Source organism: Hoplias malabaricus, chromosome 9 (assembly GCF_029633855.1).
Source record: "Hoplias malabaricus isolate fHopMal1 chromosome 9, fHopMal1.hap1, whole genome shotgun sequence".
Lineage (NCBI taxonomy): Eukaryota > Metazoa > Chordata > Actinopteri > Characiformes > Erythrinidae > Hoplias > Hoplias malabaricus.
The window spans coordinates 43,967,427-43,987,448 of record NC_089808.1 but is presented as its reverse complement, the minus strand read 5'-3'; the positions used below and the strand labels follow the sequence as shown (position 1 = coordinate 43,987,448).

General features: G+C 42.4%; 1 protein-coding gene across 5 annotated transcripts in view; it reads right to left on the bottom strand.

Annotated features, from left to right (window-relative positions):
* The window catches only part of LOC136707088 (NACHT, LRR and PYD domains-containing protein 3-like), a 99,935-nt gene that overhangs the window by 33,121 nt on the left and 46,792 nt on the right, over positions 1-20,022 (bottom strand). For all 5 annotated transcript variants that reach the window (XM_066680971.1, XM_066680974.1, XM_066680972.1 and 2 more), the window contains 4 exons: positions 11,918-14,017; positions 10,132-10,302; positions 7,204-7,374; positions 5,528-5,698 (listed from right to left, as the gene is read on the bottom strand). In XM_066680971.1, the coding sequence (XP_066537068.1) occupies positions 5,528-5,698; positions 7,204-7,374; positions 10,132-10,302; positions 11,918-14,017 (2,613 nt within the window). The remainder of the gene's footprint in view (positions 1-5,527; positions 5,699-7,203; positions 7,375-10,131; positions 10,303-11,917; positions 14,018-20,022) is intronic.

The window sequence follows — 20,022 nt, the reverse complement described above, 5'->3', positions numbered from 1 at the left end:
GGAATCGAACCCACAACCTCCAGGTCCCTGGAGCTGTGTGACTGCGACACCTACCTGCTGCGCCACCGTGCCGCCCTGAGTTCTTTAATTAATTCTTATTTTTTAAACACTATGTAATATTTTTACTATATAATTACAGATTCAAAATCATTGTGATGCTCCACTGACCTGTAATAGGGAGAACAGGGCATATGTCATTGCTACTCTGGGCTCAGCACTGCAGAAACTGCACTATGTGAATTTTGGAAGAGAGTAGGGAACCACCATGCTCCCGAACCCTCCCCACTGATTTCAGTACACTGCTGTAAATATAAATTACACTAGGGGGAGCCCCAGGAGCAAAAAAACACAAACTTTTCCTATTGTTCCTATGAAGTTGGTTATTTATAGATGGTGTACTCCTGTCTCATTGGAATGAAAACCTGCAGCCACCCCTCAGCCCTTTGTGAAGACTGGTGACCCCCGCTGTGGGGGACAGATATGCCTTTCTGCCTCGTTGCTTGTCCTCTTGCCCCCATGACCTTGAAATGGAATAAGCAGAAAAGATGACATTAAACAGACAGACAATATTCCTTTGTATGCCACTAGCTTTCCAATCTTATATTTAATAAACTAGCTTTAAATACAAATGGTTTAACCCAAAGATTTGACTAACATTATATAGTTTTTGTAGAGCCCTGGTAGGTGACACCACCACTGCATCTACCGACTATAACTAACAAACTGATGATATGAGCTTTCTAAGTAGCAGGCCCACTACCTGTCACACTGAACTGCATTCATCAACCAGACAGTGACTAGGGATATTAGCTAACATCAGCTTAAAATAACCACATATACAAACTTTACTACATCCCTCTTACATGCTAAATATCTAAACAGAAATCATTAGCTAAAGTTAGCTATAATACCTGCTGTTGATGGGCCGCTCCAGGGTCTCTGCACTGACCTCACACAGAGAGAATGGACTTCTCGCTCGCAGCAAAGTATCTGATACGTGCGGGTCAGGGTTATTCAGGAAAGATCCCTGAGGAACTGGTCCACATTAGCCCCCTGGCAGCAGATGGACTCGCTTGCAGTCGGCATTTCAGTGCAGTGACAATACGTGCACCAGCTAGCGTTCCCCATCCTCTCCAAACCTCGGGGAACGGCTGGATGCTCCTCTACACAAACGTGTGTTTGCACCATTCCTCTTTACTTTCTCCTCAGCGGCTTGAAGGTGTAAGCCATCGGGTTTATTAGAACTTAATCAAAATTCCTTCCAGACTCAACTTCAACCATGAGATCGCTAAAAAAAAATGAGTATAGTTCCCTCGACTGCGACTGTTCTCCCGCGTCTAGTTCCAACTAACCAACCTCATGACGTAGTCACTGACGTAACGGCAATATGGCGGCGAGCCAGAGCAACACTATCAGACAGAATCAAATATTAATGTATTATAATTTAACATGTAATTAATTTAGATTTTAAATATTCTGAAAATTATTTCATACACATTTAGGTATTTAGAAAACACATAAAAATGACGGTGTTTCATGTCCACTTTAAGGTTGTATTTGTATTTATATGTCCGTTTCTATGGAGTGGTCATTTACTTAAGGTAGAATCCTAAATAAAATATAATGGGAGATAAGTTTTTTTTGTTTTTTTTTTAATGTGACAGATTCGATGAAGTGGTCATTGACTTAAGGTTAAAGTCAAAATAAGGTGGAATTTTTTAAAGGTGTCAGTCATAATATATCGGCCATTTTTAAGGATTAAGTGGTAATTTATTTAATGAAGAAATCTTAATAAAATGGGAATTTTTATTAATGTGGCAGTTAAAGTATTTTCAAATTCTTTTTCAAATACTTTTTTAAATACAAAGTACTTTAAAATCTTTTTAAGATGGTGGTATTTTAAAGGTAGTATTGTTTGGGGATTGTTCTATAAATTTATCCTCATAAATATTAAGCAGCACATAAGCGAATGTTGCAATGATGCTAGCACTACGTGACAAACCAAATTCAAAGTCTGTTCACAAACTTTCTCCCTCTAGTTACTGTTTTCATTACTTTTTATTATTATTGCCTAAATCCCCATTACTTCATCACTCTCACATCAGTACTCTACTAACTACACTGTAGCATAATAACAGACGTAACTTGTGATACTGTATATTTTTATCAGTAGTTTGATCTGAGTCCACTGCGAGTCTTGGTTCCTCCCAAAGATTCTTCCTCCAGCCTTGAGGGAGTTTTTACTGCTGCTGTTACCTTCAGCTGCTCACATGGGCTTTCTGATCCACACTATCTGTTCTGATACCAACTGTTTACAACTGATTTTGTCACAAAGAAGCTTTAAAAAGTGCTATATATGTATAATTTGATTGATTGAATTTGGAAATACAGAAAATAAAGATAGTTTCTTTGATTAGACCAATGACAATAAAACCAAATTCTTTACACAAACATTACATTATTTAACAAAGAAAGGCAGAGAGAAGGTGGAGAAAATCTCAGCTTGACTCGGACCTTCACTCCGACCAATCTCTTCTGTCCAAGTTCTCAACTGAAGTTACTGTTGCAAAGTCATATTTCTACAGAGAAAAAACAGAAGTCTCAGCATCTGATCCACACAAGCTCTTCAGGGTTTTTGTCCCTCTTTTTCCACCTTCCACATTAGTCCTCATTCTCCTGATATTAATTCCCTAACTGAGTTTTCTTCTCTTTCTCCAGCTGACATCCTACAGCTACTGAAATCCAGCAATCCACCTGTCCATTAGACCCCATCCCAACCTCACTGCTCCAGTCAGTCTCCACAGACCTGCTGCCCTTCATCACGTTCATCATCAACACCTCCTTGGCATCAGGTCATGTTCTAGCAGAATTGGAGGTTGTTCCCATACTAAAGAAGCCCACACTAGACAGCTCAGAGTTCAGCATCTACAGACCAGTATCACTCCTTTCTTTCCTTTCAACAATTCCTGAACATACAGTTTATGATCAGTTGTCTCTCTTTCTCACACAGAACCAGCTCCAAGACCCACACCAGTCTGGCTTTAAACCAGTGCACTCAACAGAAACTGCCCTCATAGCAGTGACCTCTCTGCAGCCTAGGAATCTGTGAATCACAAGATCATCCTGTACGTGTTCTCTGACCTTGGCATCGCTGGCCCTGCAGGGAAGTAGTCTGAGTCCTATCTAGCAGACCACACATACATGAAAAGTGTTAAAATCTGCTCCATGCAGGCTTTCCACCAGCGTCCCTCAAGGCTCTGTGCTGGGTCCCCTTCTCTTTTCACTCTACACAATCTGGACAGGCAAGAAGTCTTGGTATGTCTCTAGACAACACGTTATTGTTCTCAGCCCATATTGCAAACATGACAATGTCATGTAGATTTCGCCTGTGCAACATTTGACAAAATCAACCCTTTCTCTCTCAGGTGTTTGTCCAGTCCCTTGTCTTCTCAAGACTTGGCTACTGCAACTTGCTCCTGGCTAGTCTTCCTCTCCGAACCATCAGGGCCCTACAACTGATTCCAGAATGCAGCAGCATGAATTGTCTTCCATCTTTCCCAATTTACTTTTGTCACTCTGTTGCTGTGCTCCTTTCACTGGCTCCCTGTAGCTACATCAGATATAAAACTCAGAAGCTGGCCTACAAAGACAAAAATGGACCAGCCCCTCCTGATTTTACGACAATTATCAAGAGTTGATCTAGACCTTGAGCCCTTCAAGCTTCAAGGACAGCTCAAATTCACCCACCGTCCTTCAGGACACATGGAACACAAGCATCCAGTCTCTTCTCTGTACCGTTCTGACCAGATTTTTCCTGTCCTCGCTGATCTCTTCAATCAGTCCCTGAGTCAGTCTGGTGTACCTACATGTTTTCAGACTTCTGTCATCATACCAGTTCCAAAAATACAGAACACCTCTGCCCTAGATGGCTACAGACCAACTGCTTTAATATGTGTATCACTCAGTAGAGATTTCTACTTCAGCTTCTTAAATCCAGGACCAATACCATGGTTCCTGACCTTCTACTGGATAAACTGCAGCCACTCAGTATCCCCCCATCAGTTTGCTACTGGATCCACACCTTCTTGTCTAAAGGAAACTGTATGTCAGGGTCAGCAACTTCATTACAGACCTTCTCTGCCTCAGCATTGGTGTTCCTCTGGGATGCAGGCTTTCTCCTCTGCTCTACACCAGTGACTGCAATTCTGAGAGTAACTCGGTTAAACTCATTAGGTTTGCAGATGACAAAACCCTCATTGGCATCATCTCAAACAACGAGTCCTTCTACCAGGAGGAAGAAACACGGCTGATGTCATGGTGTGAGGCTGCCATGGTCTAATGGTTCTCCTGTGTTCCTGTCCTTCGTCATATTGTGAATCACGTATTCAGTTCTGTTTTCCCTGTCATGTGTCTTTCCTGTTGTTTCTAGCCATGCCCCTCACCTGTGAATCCTAAATGTTTACAGGTGTTTCCTATCATGTTTACCTTTATAAGCCCTCTCATGTTAGTTAGTCTTTGTCGCTCATTTTTTGTGCTTGTGTTAGTGCTTCTGTTCCCCTTTTGATGTTTAATAAACGTTTCATCTCGGCTATTGCTTCTGCTCTGTCTTGTTCCTCCCACCCCAGCGTTACAGAGGCAAACAGACTGGAACTAAACACACAAAAAATCATGAAGACAATCACAGACTCCAGAAAGGAAACCACCCCACTACCACCACTGGAAATACATGGCTCCACAGTCAGCAGAGCAGAGTCCTACAAAGTCCTGTGCACCATTCAGCAGGACCTCAGATGGGGAAGACACAACACTACAGTTATGAAGATGGCCCAACAGGACTTGTACATCCTGCAGCAAATCAGGAATGTTTTTTCCACGTTGGCAAAGACCGAGACTGATGTCTGAAGTCTCAGATTAACCCTCATCTTCACAGCTTCTTTCCCAAGACCAACGCCCACCCAAACAAGGACCGTTCTCATATCCGGCTGCTTTAGATTGTACACTTAATCTGCTGCACGTACATTATACACATACACACACATAATCACACTCACTAACCTCCTGAAATATGTCTGTCTCATAAAATGTTTACCTCTCCATCTTTAATTATGATTGTTTGTTCTGTACATATCCTCTGTAGCACATTCTTTACTTGTTGCTTGTTTCTTCATGTAATGTGTATTTTGTGTTTAATTAGATGATGTTTAACATGTAATTCTTTTAATTCACTTAGATTTATGTTAATGTTGACACCTGCATCAAAAACCCTTGTACAGCACATACTTGGTGAATAAAAGATTCTGATCAAATTAAATTACTGGGTACAGATTTTTAATAATGAATCAACATCATAATTCTTCTTTAATGAAGTTCTACAGTAATTTACAGCCAGAGACTCTGTGCTCAGTTTCCTAAAAACTGAAGTTAACATTCTGCTGTAATATGAACTGTAATAATGTAATGAAGTAGAGTAGTATTTCAGTTCAGGAATGAATGTATACCAAAATCCAAAAAATCTGTGTAAACTCACCTGAGAGTCTCCACTTTACAGAGTGGACTCTTCAGTGCAGCAGAGAGCAGCTCCACTCCTGGATCCTGCAGGTCATTGTTACTGAGTTCCAGCTCTTTCAGGGAGTTTACTGACTGTAGAACTGATCCCAGAGATTCACAAGATTCATCCCTAAGACCACAGAGAGCTAGTCTGAAAGAGAATAAACAGAGTAAGGGTTCAACTATTAATTAACTCAGTTCACTAAAATCAATGACCAAATTAAATGAAAACAAATTCAATAGTCGATTAGCTAGTGTCATGTTCACGTGTTTCTTGTGCCATATAAGAATGATTTTACATTACCTCTTACTATAGAGCAGATGTTCCTGACGGTTAGTACCACCAATTACATTTTAATTACCTTTAAAATCATTGTTTACTGTACAGTCTCATGCCCCTTTAACACATGAACTCCAGAGACTTTCTAGAGAAACTTCAGAGTGTTGAGTCCGGAGATGTCCCTGAGTGGTCCACTCACACATGCAGTGCACAGTGGGAGATTTTCAAGCGCGCTCTCTCAGCAGGAAATGCTTAAGTGTGGGGGCGGAGCCTCTGCAGTGTGTGCAGGAGAAACTCCAGAAAATGTCCTGCTCCACTCTCACACGTGCTGAGTCAGACTTCATCCAGAGTCTTTACCAGGGCGCGAGGAGGATAAAGTCCAGGTGATGTCCAAGATGAATGTTGTGTGTGGTCGCATTCGCACACACACTACTCTGGGTAAAGTCCGGAACATTTCTGGATTACTGCACATGTGTGAAAGAGGCTTTAGGGGCGTTCTGTGTGATCCATGTAATAAATGGTGGGTGGGATCAGATTCACAATGCGCACGGTCACCGTGGGTAAAAAGCCCATACACTGTGGGTTTGAGCGGGCAGGTACTTTAGTTTCTTACTTATTACTGGGCTCAGATGGTCAGATTATTGTTTACCTGCACAGAGCGGGTAGAAGAATATACCTGCAGGTGAACTGCTGACAAAAACAAATAAATCAAACTCCTATTTAATATAATTCATGCACATAATGAATCAGTCGTACATCCTCCACTAGAAATAACTGGGACACTAAATATATTTGAGTCTTCAGCCACATTTTGGAGCAGAGAAGCTGCATGCTGTTTATAGCAGTCTACAAGGGTCCACTTTAAGTAGTTAAGACTAAAGCTAATTCTGAACACCCACCAAACCAGTGATAATGATGGAATGCAACTGAGTGTCCTGCTTCACTGGTTATTTCACAGTGTTTAAATATTAATGTAATAACATGATTAACTCAGTTTTCAGAGAACTTTGTGTTGAACTGGTCTTAATATCTGCTCTCATGAGGACTGTGGGTCTGTGCTCTTTGTAAGTGCGCAAAAAGGGGAATTTCTGCTCTGTGTCCAATCACAACATCAAAGAGTGGAGAGTCAGCCACTGTCCATGTCTCCAAAAAGACTCAGAAATCAAAATTGAGGAGCTTTTCTGCTCAAAGGTGCATTTCTGTGTGCTACTGTCTAAATCTGTCCAATCACAGCGCTGGACCTCCCGGAGTCTCTCCAATCACAGCACTGGGCCTATCCGAGTCTCTCCAATCACAGTGCTTGACCTGTCCGAGTCTCTAATATCACAGCTCTGGACCTGACCGAGTCAAAACAAAACAAAAATCATGAAACTCACCTGAGAGTCTCCAGTTTACAGAGTGGACTCTTCAGTGCAGCAGAGAGCAGCTCCACTCCTGAATCCCGCAGGACATTGTTACTGAGGTCCAGTTCTTTCAGGGAGGAGTTTGACTGTAGAACTGATCCCAGAGATTCACAAGATTTATCCCCAAGTCTACAGCCAGTCAGTCTGTTAAAAAAGTACAGCACAATTAAACAGAGATGTTAATAAAGAAGTAAGTAAAATTTATTTCTACAGCACATTTAAAATGTAAGGGGTAGGAAAATTTTGAAAAATTAACACTATACATTTTTTTTTATATTTACTTTGTGTTTTAAAACCAACTGGGTTTTTTACTCTGAGTGTAGATGTTTTTATTTAATCCTTTTTTATTGATTTGGGTTTTTCTTAATAAACTTAATGTTTTAATAACAGTGAGTTATAACTGAGTTAACAGCACTAGACCAGCAGGGGGCGTGTCCTAATTAAAGGCTAAGCACTAGCTCTATGAAAGTGTCAAACAAATAAATACAGTGGAATTTGAGTTCCCAACTTGTGTTTATTGAGAGTCAGAAAAAAAATGGTATTTCTTACTAATTCAACACCCCCCCCCAACGGTGTTCGGAAACTCTAATAGGCGTCTTGCCTGTGACGTAGATGGTGGACAACAACTCTAGAAGCTGCACTTAATTTAATGCAAAATGACGAAAAGGTGTGTTGTTTGTGGCTGCAATAATTCAATGTACAGTGGGACATCTGTGAACAAATGGCCCAAAGATCCCACAATATCCAGAAAATGGACTAAATTTGTCAACTTTAAACGGACACTTTGGAAAGGACCATCCGCTCACTCCGTTATCTGTAGCTTATTTCACTGGCGCTTTTCCAACAATATGGGCATGTAAGGACACCAACGAAAGGTGTTCAAGAGCCTCTGTAACATGGAGGTAAACAGGGTGAGGACACTCACTTCGCCTGTTTTAGTTGGTGTTAGTTAACGTTAGCTTGACTTGCTAAACTCGGTGGCTCAGATTATACTCGGCTACGTAGCTGCATTACGGAGGTTTATAGTGTCGGATGAGTTCGAGTTCGACTTCGATCACATTTACAAGAATAACGGTACCTCTAAATTTGAGTTTAGCTTATTGCTAGGCTATTGTCATGAATAATGTTGGTTATTTAGCTAGATACTGTCATAACAGTCAGTCATAACGGTGTTTTACCGCGGCGTTGTTCAGCTGTTGTCCACCAGTGACGTCACGGTCGCGTTCAAGAAGTTCCGTAGCGAGCTCGGGTTTTTACGTCCATTTAATAAAATTGTCAGTTTTAAAGTGAATTAAGCAGCTATTTTCATTTTAATTCATACTTATATCTGTCAGTAACTAAAATAATGTGAAATATTCATGGAGGTTCATTAAGTGGTGCTTAGCCTTTAAGAGAACGGCTGGGTGTGTATAAAATGGGCAGAAGTGTGGCTCAGAAAGCCAGAGCTGAATCATGTGTATACCACGCCAATAGCATTAGCATTAGCCTAGCTATGTTGCTATAGTATTAAACATGGTATCTGTGAACGGAGGGTGTGCTATTGGGGTGTAGTGTGTTAGGGGTCTTTTATGAGTAAATACGTATTGTGAATAAATCATTCAGTTGTGTTCTTATTGTGTTTTTACATGAGTTTCAGAGTTTCACAGTGGTTTGTTTCTTTAAACTTATTTTATTAAGAATATGTTTATTTCATTATTTACTCATTTGTTTTGTGGATTCATTTTCTAATTCTTGTCTTATAACTGACAACTAATGAAAACCCCAAATTCAGTATCTCAGAAAAGTAGAATATTACTTATGACCAATAAAAAAAAGGATTTTTAGAAACACTGGCCGACTGAAAAATATGAACATGAAAAGTATGAGCATGTACAGCACTCAATACCTAAGTATTGGGGCTCCTTTTGCCTGAATTACTGCAGCAATGCGGCGTGGCGTGGAGTCGATCAGTCTGTGGCACTGCTCAGGTGTTATATGAGAGCCCAGGTTGCTCTGATAGTGGCCTTCATCTCTTCTGCATTGTTGGGTCTGGCGTATTGCATCTTCCTCTTCACAATACGCCATAGATTTTCTATGTGGTTAAGGTCAGGCGAGTTTGCTGGCCAATTAAGAACAGGGAGACCATGGTCCTTAAACCAGGTACTGGTAACTTTGGCACTGTGTACTGTTGGAAAATGAAATCTATCTCTCCATAAAGTTGGTCAGCAGCAGGAAGCATGAAGTGCTCTAAAATGTCCTGGTAGATGGCTACGTTGACCTTGGATTTCAGAAAACACAGTGGACCAACACCAGCAGATGACATGGCACCCCAAACCATCACTGACTGTGGAAACTTTACACTGGACCTCAAGCAACGTGGATTCTGTGCCTCTCCTCTCTTCCTCCAGACTCTGGGACCTTGATTTCCAAAGGAAATGTAAAATTCTGCAGAATCCCTCTGCTCCCATTCGTCCAAGAGTTGAATCAGTGCAAAAGTAAGAGCTCTGACCTCATCATTCGCTCAGAGAGTGATACCAGGTAACGACTGGAATTAATTAAATCTTCTTTTAGATTCCCTTTGTGGGTCTTCAGGTCGTTACCACATTAAATATTCTCCTCATATCAGTAACATTCTCTTTTCATGATCCTTGTGTCTGACGTCCTACATGTTTTACATTAATCTGTATTTCCAATGACGGTGAAATTAAGAGTAATATCTGATATCAAATTAATACATACACTGAGTGGCTATTCTTCAGTGTGGTCGTGTGTGTGTGTGTGTGTGTGTCCTTGATAAACTGCAGTGACTGGATCAGATTCAGTGTTGGGTCAACTCTCCTTCATTAGAGGAAAAGATCACAAATAAAATAAATTACACTTCACCATCTACAACATCAAAGACTTTAACCCATAACACCTCACCTGAGAGTCTCCAGTTTACAGAGTGGACTCTTGAGTCCAGCAGAGAGCAGCTCCACTCCTGAATCCTGCAGGTCATTGTTACTGAGGTCCAGCTCTTTCAGGGAGTTTTCTGATTGTAGAACTGTACCCAGAGATTCACAGGAGTCCTTGGTGAGTTTACAGCCACTCAGTCTGCAGAGAAAAATCATTTGATGGATGAGATTAAAATATTTAATTAACCCTCTGGAGTCTGAGTCTTTTCAGCCACATCAGAGTCAGTCTGACACGCCTTGACCTTTTTACAAATCTCACCTTCCTATAAACCTTTAACCCCACCATGCTACACATTACGGTACAAATCAGCACCAAACACACGGTCTAAACACCAGTCAGATTTTAATCATCATCTTGAAGCTCCGGGCTCAGCTTTAAATGAAGCTGTGTGTAAATGTTTCTAAGACTAAAGTGGGCGTACACAAACAGCTACACCTCTGTGTAGCGCTGTAATCCTCCAGTAAGAGCCGGATTACTGCTGTTATCATGGGAATAGCTGAACTTGTGAACGGAGGATTTGGGGCTTGTGCTCTGACTCAGACTGAAACATGCCTCTGGACTCTTATCTTTCTGTAACAAAATGATAAAAGTTCATTTCTTTTCACCCTCCACATATTTGAAGGCTTCTGGGGCTGTGTTTATAATGTTTCTAGGACAAAAACTCACTGAGACATTAAAGTGATTAGGTGTGAGTTCTGATTGATCCCACTGTCAGGAGCACTGACCCCATGGGGGTAGAAATGGGATTAAAACTAATTCTGTTGGGGGTCTTCAGGGGCCTGGGTTGTGGGTTTGAACTGTACCTCAGGTACCCGTCTGTGATGAGTGTGGACTGGATAGTGAAGTGTCCTTATTTGAGTTTTAGTGAGTGTGTGTGTGTGTGTGTGTGTTGTGTGAGAGTGTGTGCTCCCCTGTGATGGACTGGTGTCCCAGAAAATTGATCTGTAATCATCACAGGTTATTTTTTCTTTTTTATATCTTTCTGCTGATAGTAAACGCTACAATGGAAATTATTCAGTGAGACATGCATGAAGAATGTTTTATACCAGTCTGGAGCTGAGAGAGGGGACAGTGTGGGGACAGTGGAGCTGAGAGAGGGGACAGTGGAGCTGAGAGTGTGGACAGTGAGGGGGCAGTGGAGCTGAGAGAGAGGACAGTGAGGGGACAGTGGAGCTGAGAGAGTGGACAGTGAGGGGACAGTGGAGCTGAGAGAGTGGACAGTGAGGGGACAGTGGAGCTGAGAGAGGGGACAGTGAGGGGACAGTAGTGTTGAGAGAGGGGACAGTGGAGCTGAGAGAGAGGACAGTGAGGGGACAGTGGAGCTGAGAGAGAGGATAGTAAGGGGACAGTGGAGCTGAGAGAGAGGACAGTGAGGGGACAGTGGAGCTGAGAGAGGGGACAGTGGAGCTGAGAGAGTGGACAGTGAGGGGACAGTGGTGTTGAGAGAGAGGATAGTAAGGGGACAGTAGAGCTGAGAGAGGGGACAGTGAGGGAACAGTGGAGCTGAGAGAGGGGGCAGTGAGGGGACAGTGGAGCTGAGAGAGAGGATAGTAAGGGGACAGTGGAGCTGAGAGAGAGGACAGTGAGGGGACAGTGGAGCTGAGAGAGGGGACAGTGAGGGGACAGTGGAGCTGAGAGAGGGGACAGTGAGGGAACAGTGGGTGTAGAAACAGGGAGGTGGTTGTAATGTTCTGGCTGATTGGTGTAAATGTAACAGTGAGAGACGTCACACTGATGTAGATCTAACACTCACCGAGCTTTTCTGCAGACAGCCACAGCTGGGATCAGTCTCCTATAACCCTCCACTGATGTGTCGTATTTACTCAGGTCCAGTTCCTCCAGCTCCTCCTCTGAGGTCAGGAGAATGCAGGCTACAGCTGAACACTGTCCAGGAGAGAGATACACTACTGAGTGTTTCTCTGAGTTTAGAAACTCCTCAATCTCTCTGTGGAGGGACTGGTCCTTCATCTCAGACAGACACAGGAACAGATTGATGGAGCGCTCTGTGGAGATGGGTTTATTATGATCTCTTTTGATTAACTCTTTGATGCACTCTGTGATTCCCTCTGGTCTCCTGTGTGTGTGGGTCAGTAGACCCTGTAGAACACTCTGATTGGACTCCAGTGAGAGTCCCAGCAGGAACCGGAGGAACAGATCCAGGTGTCCATTCTGACTCTCTACAGCTTTATACACTGCTCCCTTCAGAAGATCATCCAGAGAAACCTCCTCAGATTCCTCTCTATACTGTGATTTAAAACACTGCAGTGGCTCCGTGATGTTGTTCTCATAGCAGTGAAACACAAAGACAGCAGCCAGGAACTCCTGAAAACTCAGATGAACAAAGCAGTAGACCTTCCTCTGGTGGATGACACACTCCTCCCTAAAGATCTCAGTGAAGATCCCAGAATACACCGAGGCCTCAGTGACATCAATGCTGCTCTCTCTCAGGTCCTCTTCATAGAACATCACATTGCCCTTCAGCAGCTGTGTGAAAGCCAGTTCAGCCAGTTTCAGAAGCTCGGTTCTATTGGACTCTAGCAGTTTCTGTGGGTCTCTCTCCTCTTTCTCCTCATACTTCTCCTTCTTCATGTTTGTCAGAGTGAGCAGGAAGTGTGAGTACATTTCAGTCAGAGTTTTAGGGATCTCTGTGTGACTCTGTGTGATGATTCTCTGAAGAACAGTGGCTGAGATCCAGCAGAAGACGGGAATGTGGCACATGATGTGGAGGCTCCTCGCTGTCTTAATGTGGGAGATGATCTTCTGGGCTTGGTCTTGGTCCCTGATTCTCTTCCTGAAGTACTCCTCCTTCTGGGGGTCGGTGAATCCCTGAATTTCTGTCACACGGTGGATGTACCGAGGAGGGATCTGATTGGCTGCTGCTGGTCGGGAGGTGATCCAGATTAGAGCAGAGGGAAGCAGATCTCCTCTGATGAGGTTTGTCATTAACTCACCCACTGATGATGTCACAGTGATGTCAGACACTTTCTCACACTGTTCAAAGTCCAGTGGAACTCTGCTTTCATCCAGACCATCAAATATAAACACAGCTCTGAACTGGTCATATATCTCTGGGTCCAGATCTCTGAGCTCAGGATGGAAGGCACACAGAAGTCCATGAAGACTGTACTGATCATCTTTAATCAAGTTCAGCTCCCGGAACGCAAGCACAAACATGAGATCTACCTCCTGATTGGCTGCTCCTTCAGCCCAGTCCAGAATGAACTTCTGCACAGAGACAGTTTTTCCAATTCCAGCGATGCCTTTAATCAGAACTCTTCTGATCTCCTGCTCTTCTGCTTCTTTATCCTCTTTTCTGTCTCTGAGTCTGAGATCTTCAGCCTTCACTCCTCCATCAGGACCTTGTAGAGGTTTAAAGATGTCTAAGCAGTGGATTGGAGCGTCCTGCTGGTGTCTCCTGGGTGTTTTCTCCATCTGTAAAACCTCATGTTCTTCATTCACTCCTTCACTCTCTCCCTCGATGATGTAGAGCTGAGTGTAGACACTGTTCAGGAGGGTTTTATTCTCTGAGGTTTTGATTCCCTCAAATAAACTCTCGTACCGGTTCTTCAGGATGGTTCTGTGTCTCTCTAAAACTTTGTGAAGAACATCATCTGCTGGTTGGTGAGAACCCTGCTCTTTGGACACTTTGTGTGGATGGAGAACCGGACGTGTTCTAGATATTTTTCTGCACTGAGGACAGACAAAAATTCCTGATGGAGGACAACGGTCCCAGAAGCTGCTGATGCACTGTCTGCAGAAACTGTGTCCACAGGGGATAGTGACTGGATCAGTCAGAAGATGGAGACCATGTCCACACTTGGACTGACCCTGGAGCTGATCATCCATCCTCCACCTGAAGGAGACACAGTGGAAGAGTGAGGTTAGGATTCAGACAGAAATAATCCATACCACAATCACAGAGAATGGGATCTGTTCTACCCAATTAGAGGTGTTTATCTGCAGTGCTGTTTCAGTGGAGTCATTAGTTATTCATATGTTCCTCAATACAATACACAATGAGGTAGAAATACAAGGAAAGTAACTTAATTTCAGGATATTTCCTATAGATTAAAATGGGTTAAAATGTAATCCATCTATGACAAAAAATTTTGCCGACTTCACCCACATGCTTCTTTCTTCCTCAGCAACATGAAAGAGGAAAATACAAAGTAAATTAAGAGTTACACAACAAAAATTACGTGCTGTTTCACAGATGGTGGTTGAACTTACACACTGGCTTCTCTTACCTCAGTCTCCGCTACAGATTACAAGTTCAAGTGTTTTTTATTGTCATTACAACCATATAAAATGGTGTACAATAGACAGTCAAACGAAACAACGTTCCTCCAGGACCAAGTTGCTACATAGAACAACAAACTATACAATACAACACAAAGTGCACATGTGCAGTGGCATGTACAATGAGGCAAACCATTTACAATAAGTATATGAGACATAAGGCAAGTCAAGGCAAGTTTATTTATAGAGTACCTTGAAGCAATTCAAAGTGCTTTACAGAAAAAAACAGTTAAATTAAAAGCCAGAATAAAATCATAAATGTCCAATAAAACAATTACATAAAAAGAGTAAAATGATTAAATGATTAAAAATGAATAAAACAATTTAAAATGATACAATAAAAGAAAATAAATAAAATGCCGTTACATAATAAAAGTTTCAAACTGAGCTGTAGCTCCTCAAACAGGAATGATTTCAGTCTTGATTTAAAAGTGTCTAAAGTCTATGCTCTTCTAATATTCTCAGTCAGCTGGCTTCATTTATGAGCGGCATAGTAGCTAAACGCTGCCTCTCCATGTTTAGTTTTGATCTGGGGCAGGACTAACTCTAGTTCCTAAAGATCTGAGAGCTCTGCTCGGCTCTTATCTCTGTAGCAGATCTGATAAATACACTGGTCCTACCCCAGTCACACAGCTCCAGGGACCTGGAGGTTGTGGGTTCGATTCCCGCTCCGGATGACTATCTGTGAGGAATGTGGTGTGTTCTCCCCTCCGGTTTCCTCCGGGTGCTCCGGTTTCTCCCACAGTCCAAAAACACACGTTGGTAGGTGTATTGGTGACTCAAAAGTGTCCATAGGTGTGAATGTGTGTCTGTGTTGCCCTGTGAAGGACTGGCATTTTGAATCAGCTGAAGCTGTTTAATGGTCTTTTTTGGAAGTCCAGCTTAGAGACCATTACAGTAACCAATGCTAGAAATAAAAGCATGAATAAATTTCTCCAGGTCTGGTTTAGTCAGAACATCTCTAATCTTTCTGATGTTCTTAAGATGGTAAAATGCTGATCTAGTAACCGCTTTAATATGACACTAAAACTGATCTGAGTCCATTAATACACCAAGCTTGCAAGCCAGTTCTTTAGATTTGAGGGCTCTCGAGTCCAGATACGCAGCCAATCTTTGTCTCTCAATGTTCAATGTCCCATCCAGTTTGTGATGTGTTCAAGGCACTTGCTTAATTTGTCACTGGACCAGAGTCGTTTGGGGACAGGGCCATGTTAATCTGAGTAACATCTGCATAGCTGTGATAGGACAGCCCATAGTCCTGTAGAACCTGGCCAAGAGGAAACATATAAAAATTAAATAAAAGTGGACCAAGAATAGAGCCATCTCAGTGCAGTGATTAGACTGGAACCCGGACTGGAACGTGTCTAGGCTACTGTTTATGGACAAGAAACTAGTGATTTGCCTGAAAACTATTTTCTCAATGATTTTGCCAATGAACGGTAAATTAGAAATTGGTCTGTAGTTACTTATCTGAGATGATTCTAATTTTTAATTTTTTAGAAGAGCCTTTACAACTGCAGTTTTTAGTGAGGAGCTCAGAAAGACCCCTGACATGAGTGAGGTGTTTACAACGTGGAGTATGTCTGGTGTTATAGTGTGAAACACTCTAACCAACAAGAATTTGGTTGGTAGTGTGTCAAGACTGCAAGTGGAGTGTTTGAGATGACTAACCGTGTCAAATAAAATTTTACTGTGCATCCTCAACAGAGTTGGATTGTTCACATGGTGTAGTGCACATTTTACTCATGAAAAGTGTAATTGTGCAGTCCTTTATCATCCTTTTCTTGACACAAACTCTTCTGTGTCTGATGACTGTAGAGACCCACATATCAAAGAACACACAGTAGTGATCTGACAACGCCACGTCCTTCACAGTCACTGATATGTTGAGACTCTTTGAGATAACAATATCCAGAGTGTGACCATGACAATGTGTGCTCCCTGTAACATGCTGTGAAAGGCCAAAAGAGTCCAATATGGCATGTAGTTCCTTGGCAAACAGTCCTTGGGATTGTCGATATGTTAAAGTCACCAGCAATAGCAAAATGGTCAAAGTCAGTAGAAATAAAAGAGAGGATCTCTGTAAATTCATCAATAATTCATCAATTCGTCATTAGTAATATCTGTTGTGTCCCTTTCAGAACTGCACAGAGGTACTCAAATGTTGTGAAGTCACCAAATGATAACTGCTTGCACTGAAAAGAACCATGGAACAGAGCAGCTAGACCTCCACCTTTTCTACTGGCATGAGATGCATTTAAAAAGTGAAAATCTGGAGGAGCTGTCTCCAATGAAACAGTTGCAGCACTACATTCATTTAGCCAAGTCTCATTTAGAAGTATAAAATTAAGCCCATGTGCTGTAATAAAATCATTACATGTGATTTGTTTGTGAGAGATCTGATATTTTGAAAAGCTAACTTAATAACTCGTGTACTTTGCCTTTGAATCTCTGTCTCACATTTTATATGCTGTAGATTGGCTACATTCACAGAATCTGACCTGAACTCCCTGTTCTTTCTCTCTCTGATAAGTACTGGAATGAGAGAGATTACAGGCACCAAATGTCTAAGCTTGTTTTGAAAACATGTACTGCTGAAATCATCACTGCAGCATCACTTTTCCTCACCCTTATCAGCTCACGAAGCAGTGTGGAGCTCCTACTGGCAATGGAGCCGTGAGCGAAGCTGCCTTTCCAGGGGTCGAGGAGCTTGTCTCTTCCATTGAGGTGCTCTAGGTGGTGATGGAGCATGATTTTTCTTAGGGGACAGTCTGGGGGACTGCAGTGGGGAAGTGGCAGTAGATGAGGGTGGAGTAGAAGCAGGGGTGGTTCTCCTTTACACATGAGGGTTGGCTGACAGAGAAAGTGACAGCCTTGTCCCAGCCGATACCAGCTTCTCCATGGCTGCTGGGAGGTTCAGGTGAGGGTAGGGGGATAGAGGACATGGAGGATTCCTCTTGGGATTTTGGTGTCTCTGGCAGCTGATAGAATTGGTCATTGCCACTCATGTCCAGTGCCTGCTGCTCCCTCAGGTCGTCCTCAGAGGGGGAGGATGTTCTGGCTCTGTCATGGTGTCATCAGCTTCTACAGCAGAGTTCCTGGATGTTGGTGCTGATATGCCACCACCAAGAGACGTGGATAAATTACACACTAAGAAAATGAGATTGTCTGTCAGAAGTTTAACTCCCCTCTTGTTCGTGTGCAGTCCATCTTTCCTACAAAGTTCTCTCTTCCCAAAAAACAAGTTAAAGTTGTCAATGAACTTCAGTCCATTTGACCTGCAGCTGTTCTGTAGCCAGGTGTTTAATCCCAGTAACCTTGAGAACATATTGGTGCCTCCTGCAGGTAGAGGTCCACTGATGAAAAATTGTATGTTGAACTTACTGAGTGTGTTAAGGAGGTCATTAAAGTCTCTTTTTAAAACTACATACTCCTGCTTGACAGTGTAATTCTTTCCAACGTGTACAATAATCCTCTTCACATTCATGTACTCAGCCAGTACAGCTGGAAGCTTTGAAGTAAGTTCAGGGACTGTGATGTTTGGCTCACATCTCACTATGAGTTTTGGGTTTGTTATCCCATTAACAGTGTCATCTCCAAAGATCAGGGTGTCTGTAGTAGGTTTGTTAGGGTTTTGTGACCAGCTGTTCCTGTGAAGGCGGCCAACCAGGCCGCTCCTGTTCCTGTGATGGCGGTGAACCCCGCTGCTCCTGTTCCCGTGAAGGCGGCCAACCAGGCCGATCCGCTGCTGCTCCTGCTCCAGTGAAGGCAGTATCCGTCACTGCTCCTACTCCAGTGAAGTCGGCTGCCACTGTCAAGGAAATAATAGAATGGGCTCAGGAATACTTCCAGAAAGCATCATCAGTGAACTCAATCCACCGTGCCATCCGCCGTTGCCAGTTGAAACTCTACAGTGCAAAGAGAAAGCCATTTCTAAGCAAGCTCCACAAGCTCAGATGTTTGCACTGGGCCAGGGTTTTTTTAAAATGGAGTGTGGCAAAATGGAAGACGTGTCATGATTTGAAGTTCTTTTTGGAACACTGGGACGCCATGTCATCCGGACCAGAGAGGACAAGGATAAGTCAAGTTGTTATCAACGCTCCGTTCAGAAGCCTGCATCACTGATGGTATGGGGTTGCATGAGTGCTTGTGCCATGGGCGGCTTGCATGTCTGGAAAGGCACCATTAATGCAGAGAACTATGTTCAGGTTCTAGAACAACAAATGCTCCCATCTAGACGTCATCTCTTTCAGGAAAGACCCATTTTTCAACAAGATAATGCCAGACCACATTCTGCAGTGAGGTATATTTAAATATAAGGCCTTAAGCGCAGTATTAAGAGATGTTCACTGTTCTATAGGTTTAGACGCATGCTCTGTATCTGTGCTCCAAATAGAGAAATGTTTAGGATAAGCTGTCAGTGAGGATAGAGATTAAAAATCTTACCCATCCCTTAGTCCCTTAAACATGCAAATGTAGACCAACCTCTACGTTCACCATATTTGGAAAAGACAAAGAACCATATAGATCAGGGTCCTACCCAAGAGGGGGAGAGAGAAAATAGACATGGGGGAGAGAAGTTAGAGAGGAGAGAGAGAAGATAGAGAAGGAGAGAATGGGGCAGAGACCAGAGATGTGTGCGCACTGAATTGAAAAACTCTCTCACGGGATCCTTAAGAACCCGTAAGACACTGTTTCTGTAAATAAAGATGTATTTATACATTTAACTGTGTCTGCTGAGATTCTTTTCCATCACCTGTCTGAAAGAAAAGGAAAGGAAAAGTTGAAGTATAAGTGTAGAATAGCTTAATTAGTAACAATAAGGTGAGCTGATGATGACATACGAGTTTGGGTAAACAGGGCCCTATTTTTGCTTAAAACTGTAAGACATGAATCACAGCCACTGAGTGAAAGTAAGCTTTGAGTTATTGTGGAATGGTATTATATTGAAATAGTGAGAAGCCCTGGGCCCAATGGCATTTGGTTAAAATTTATTTAAGGTTAAATGTAAAGGAATATAAGGGAATTAGAATTAGAAAGATAAATAATAAAAGAGGAAAATGGAATAAAAGGAAAAGAGATAATAGAGTTAAATAAAGAGAGGATACCGCAGATTTGGATTAAGCCCTCTTGTTGAGGCGGGATTAGCCCGGCCGTAAACCCTGAAAAATTCACTAGGTGATTTTTTGGGTCAGTTTGATGAGAAACTGGAGGAGTGATACATAGATTTAATTAGGGGTGCCCACTCGAAACACTGTTGACGAACACTGTATTGATGCTGCCTCTCTTTGAATTATTACACCTCATAAGGTAGCATAAATTAAAAATAAGGAAATAAAGGAATAAGGAAAAGAAATAAAGGAATAAGGGCAAGTAATAAAAAGCATGCTGTTAATGTGTGAATGAGTCGACTATGAGAATTGTGTTAAATGTTGAAAGTGATGGGTGTGTAAGCACTGTTGGGGGTTGTTGGATGACGTGTATGTGTGTGTGTGCTTAGTGAGTTAAGAAAAAAAAGGAGTGTCTTGCTGTGTGTGTGTCAGTGTGAGTGTGTCTCTC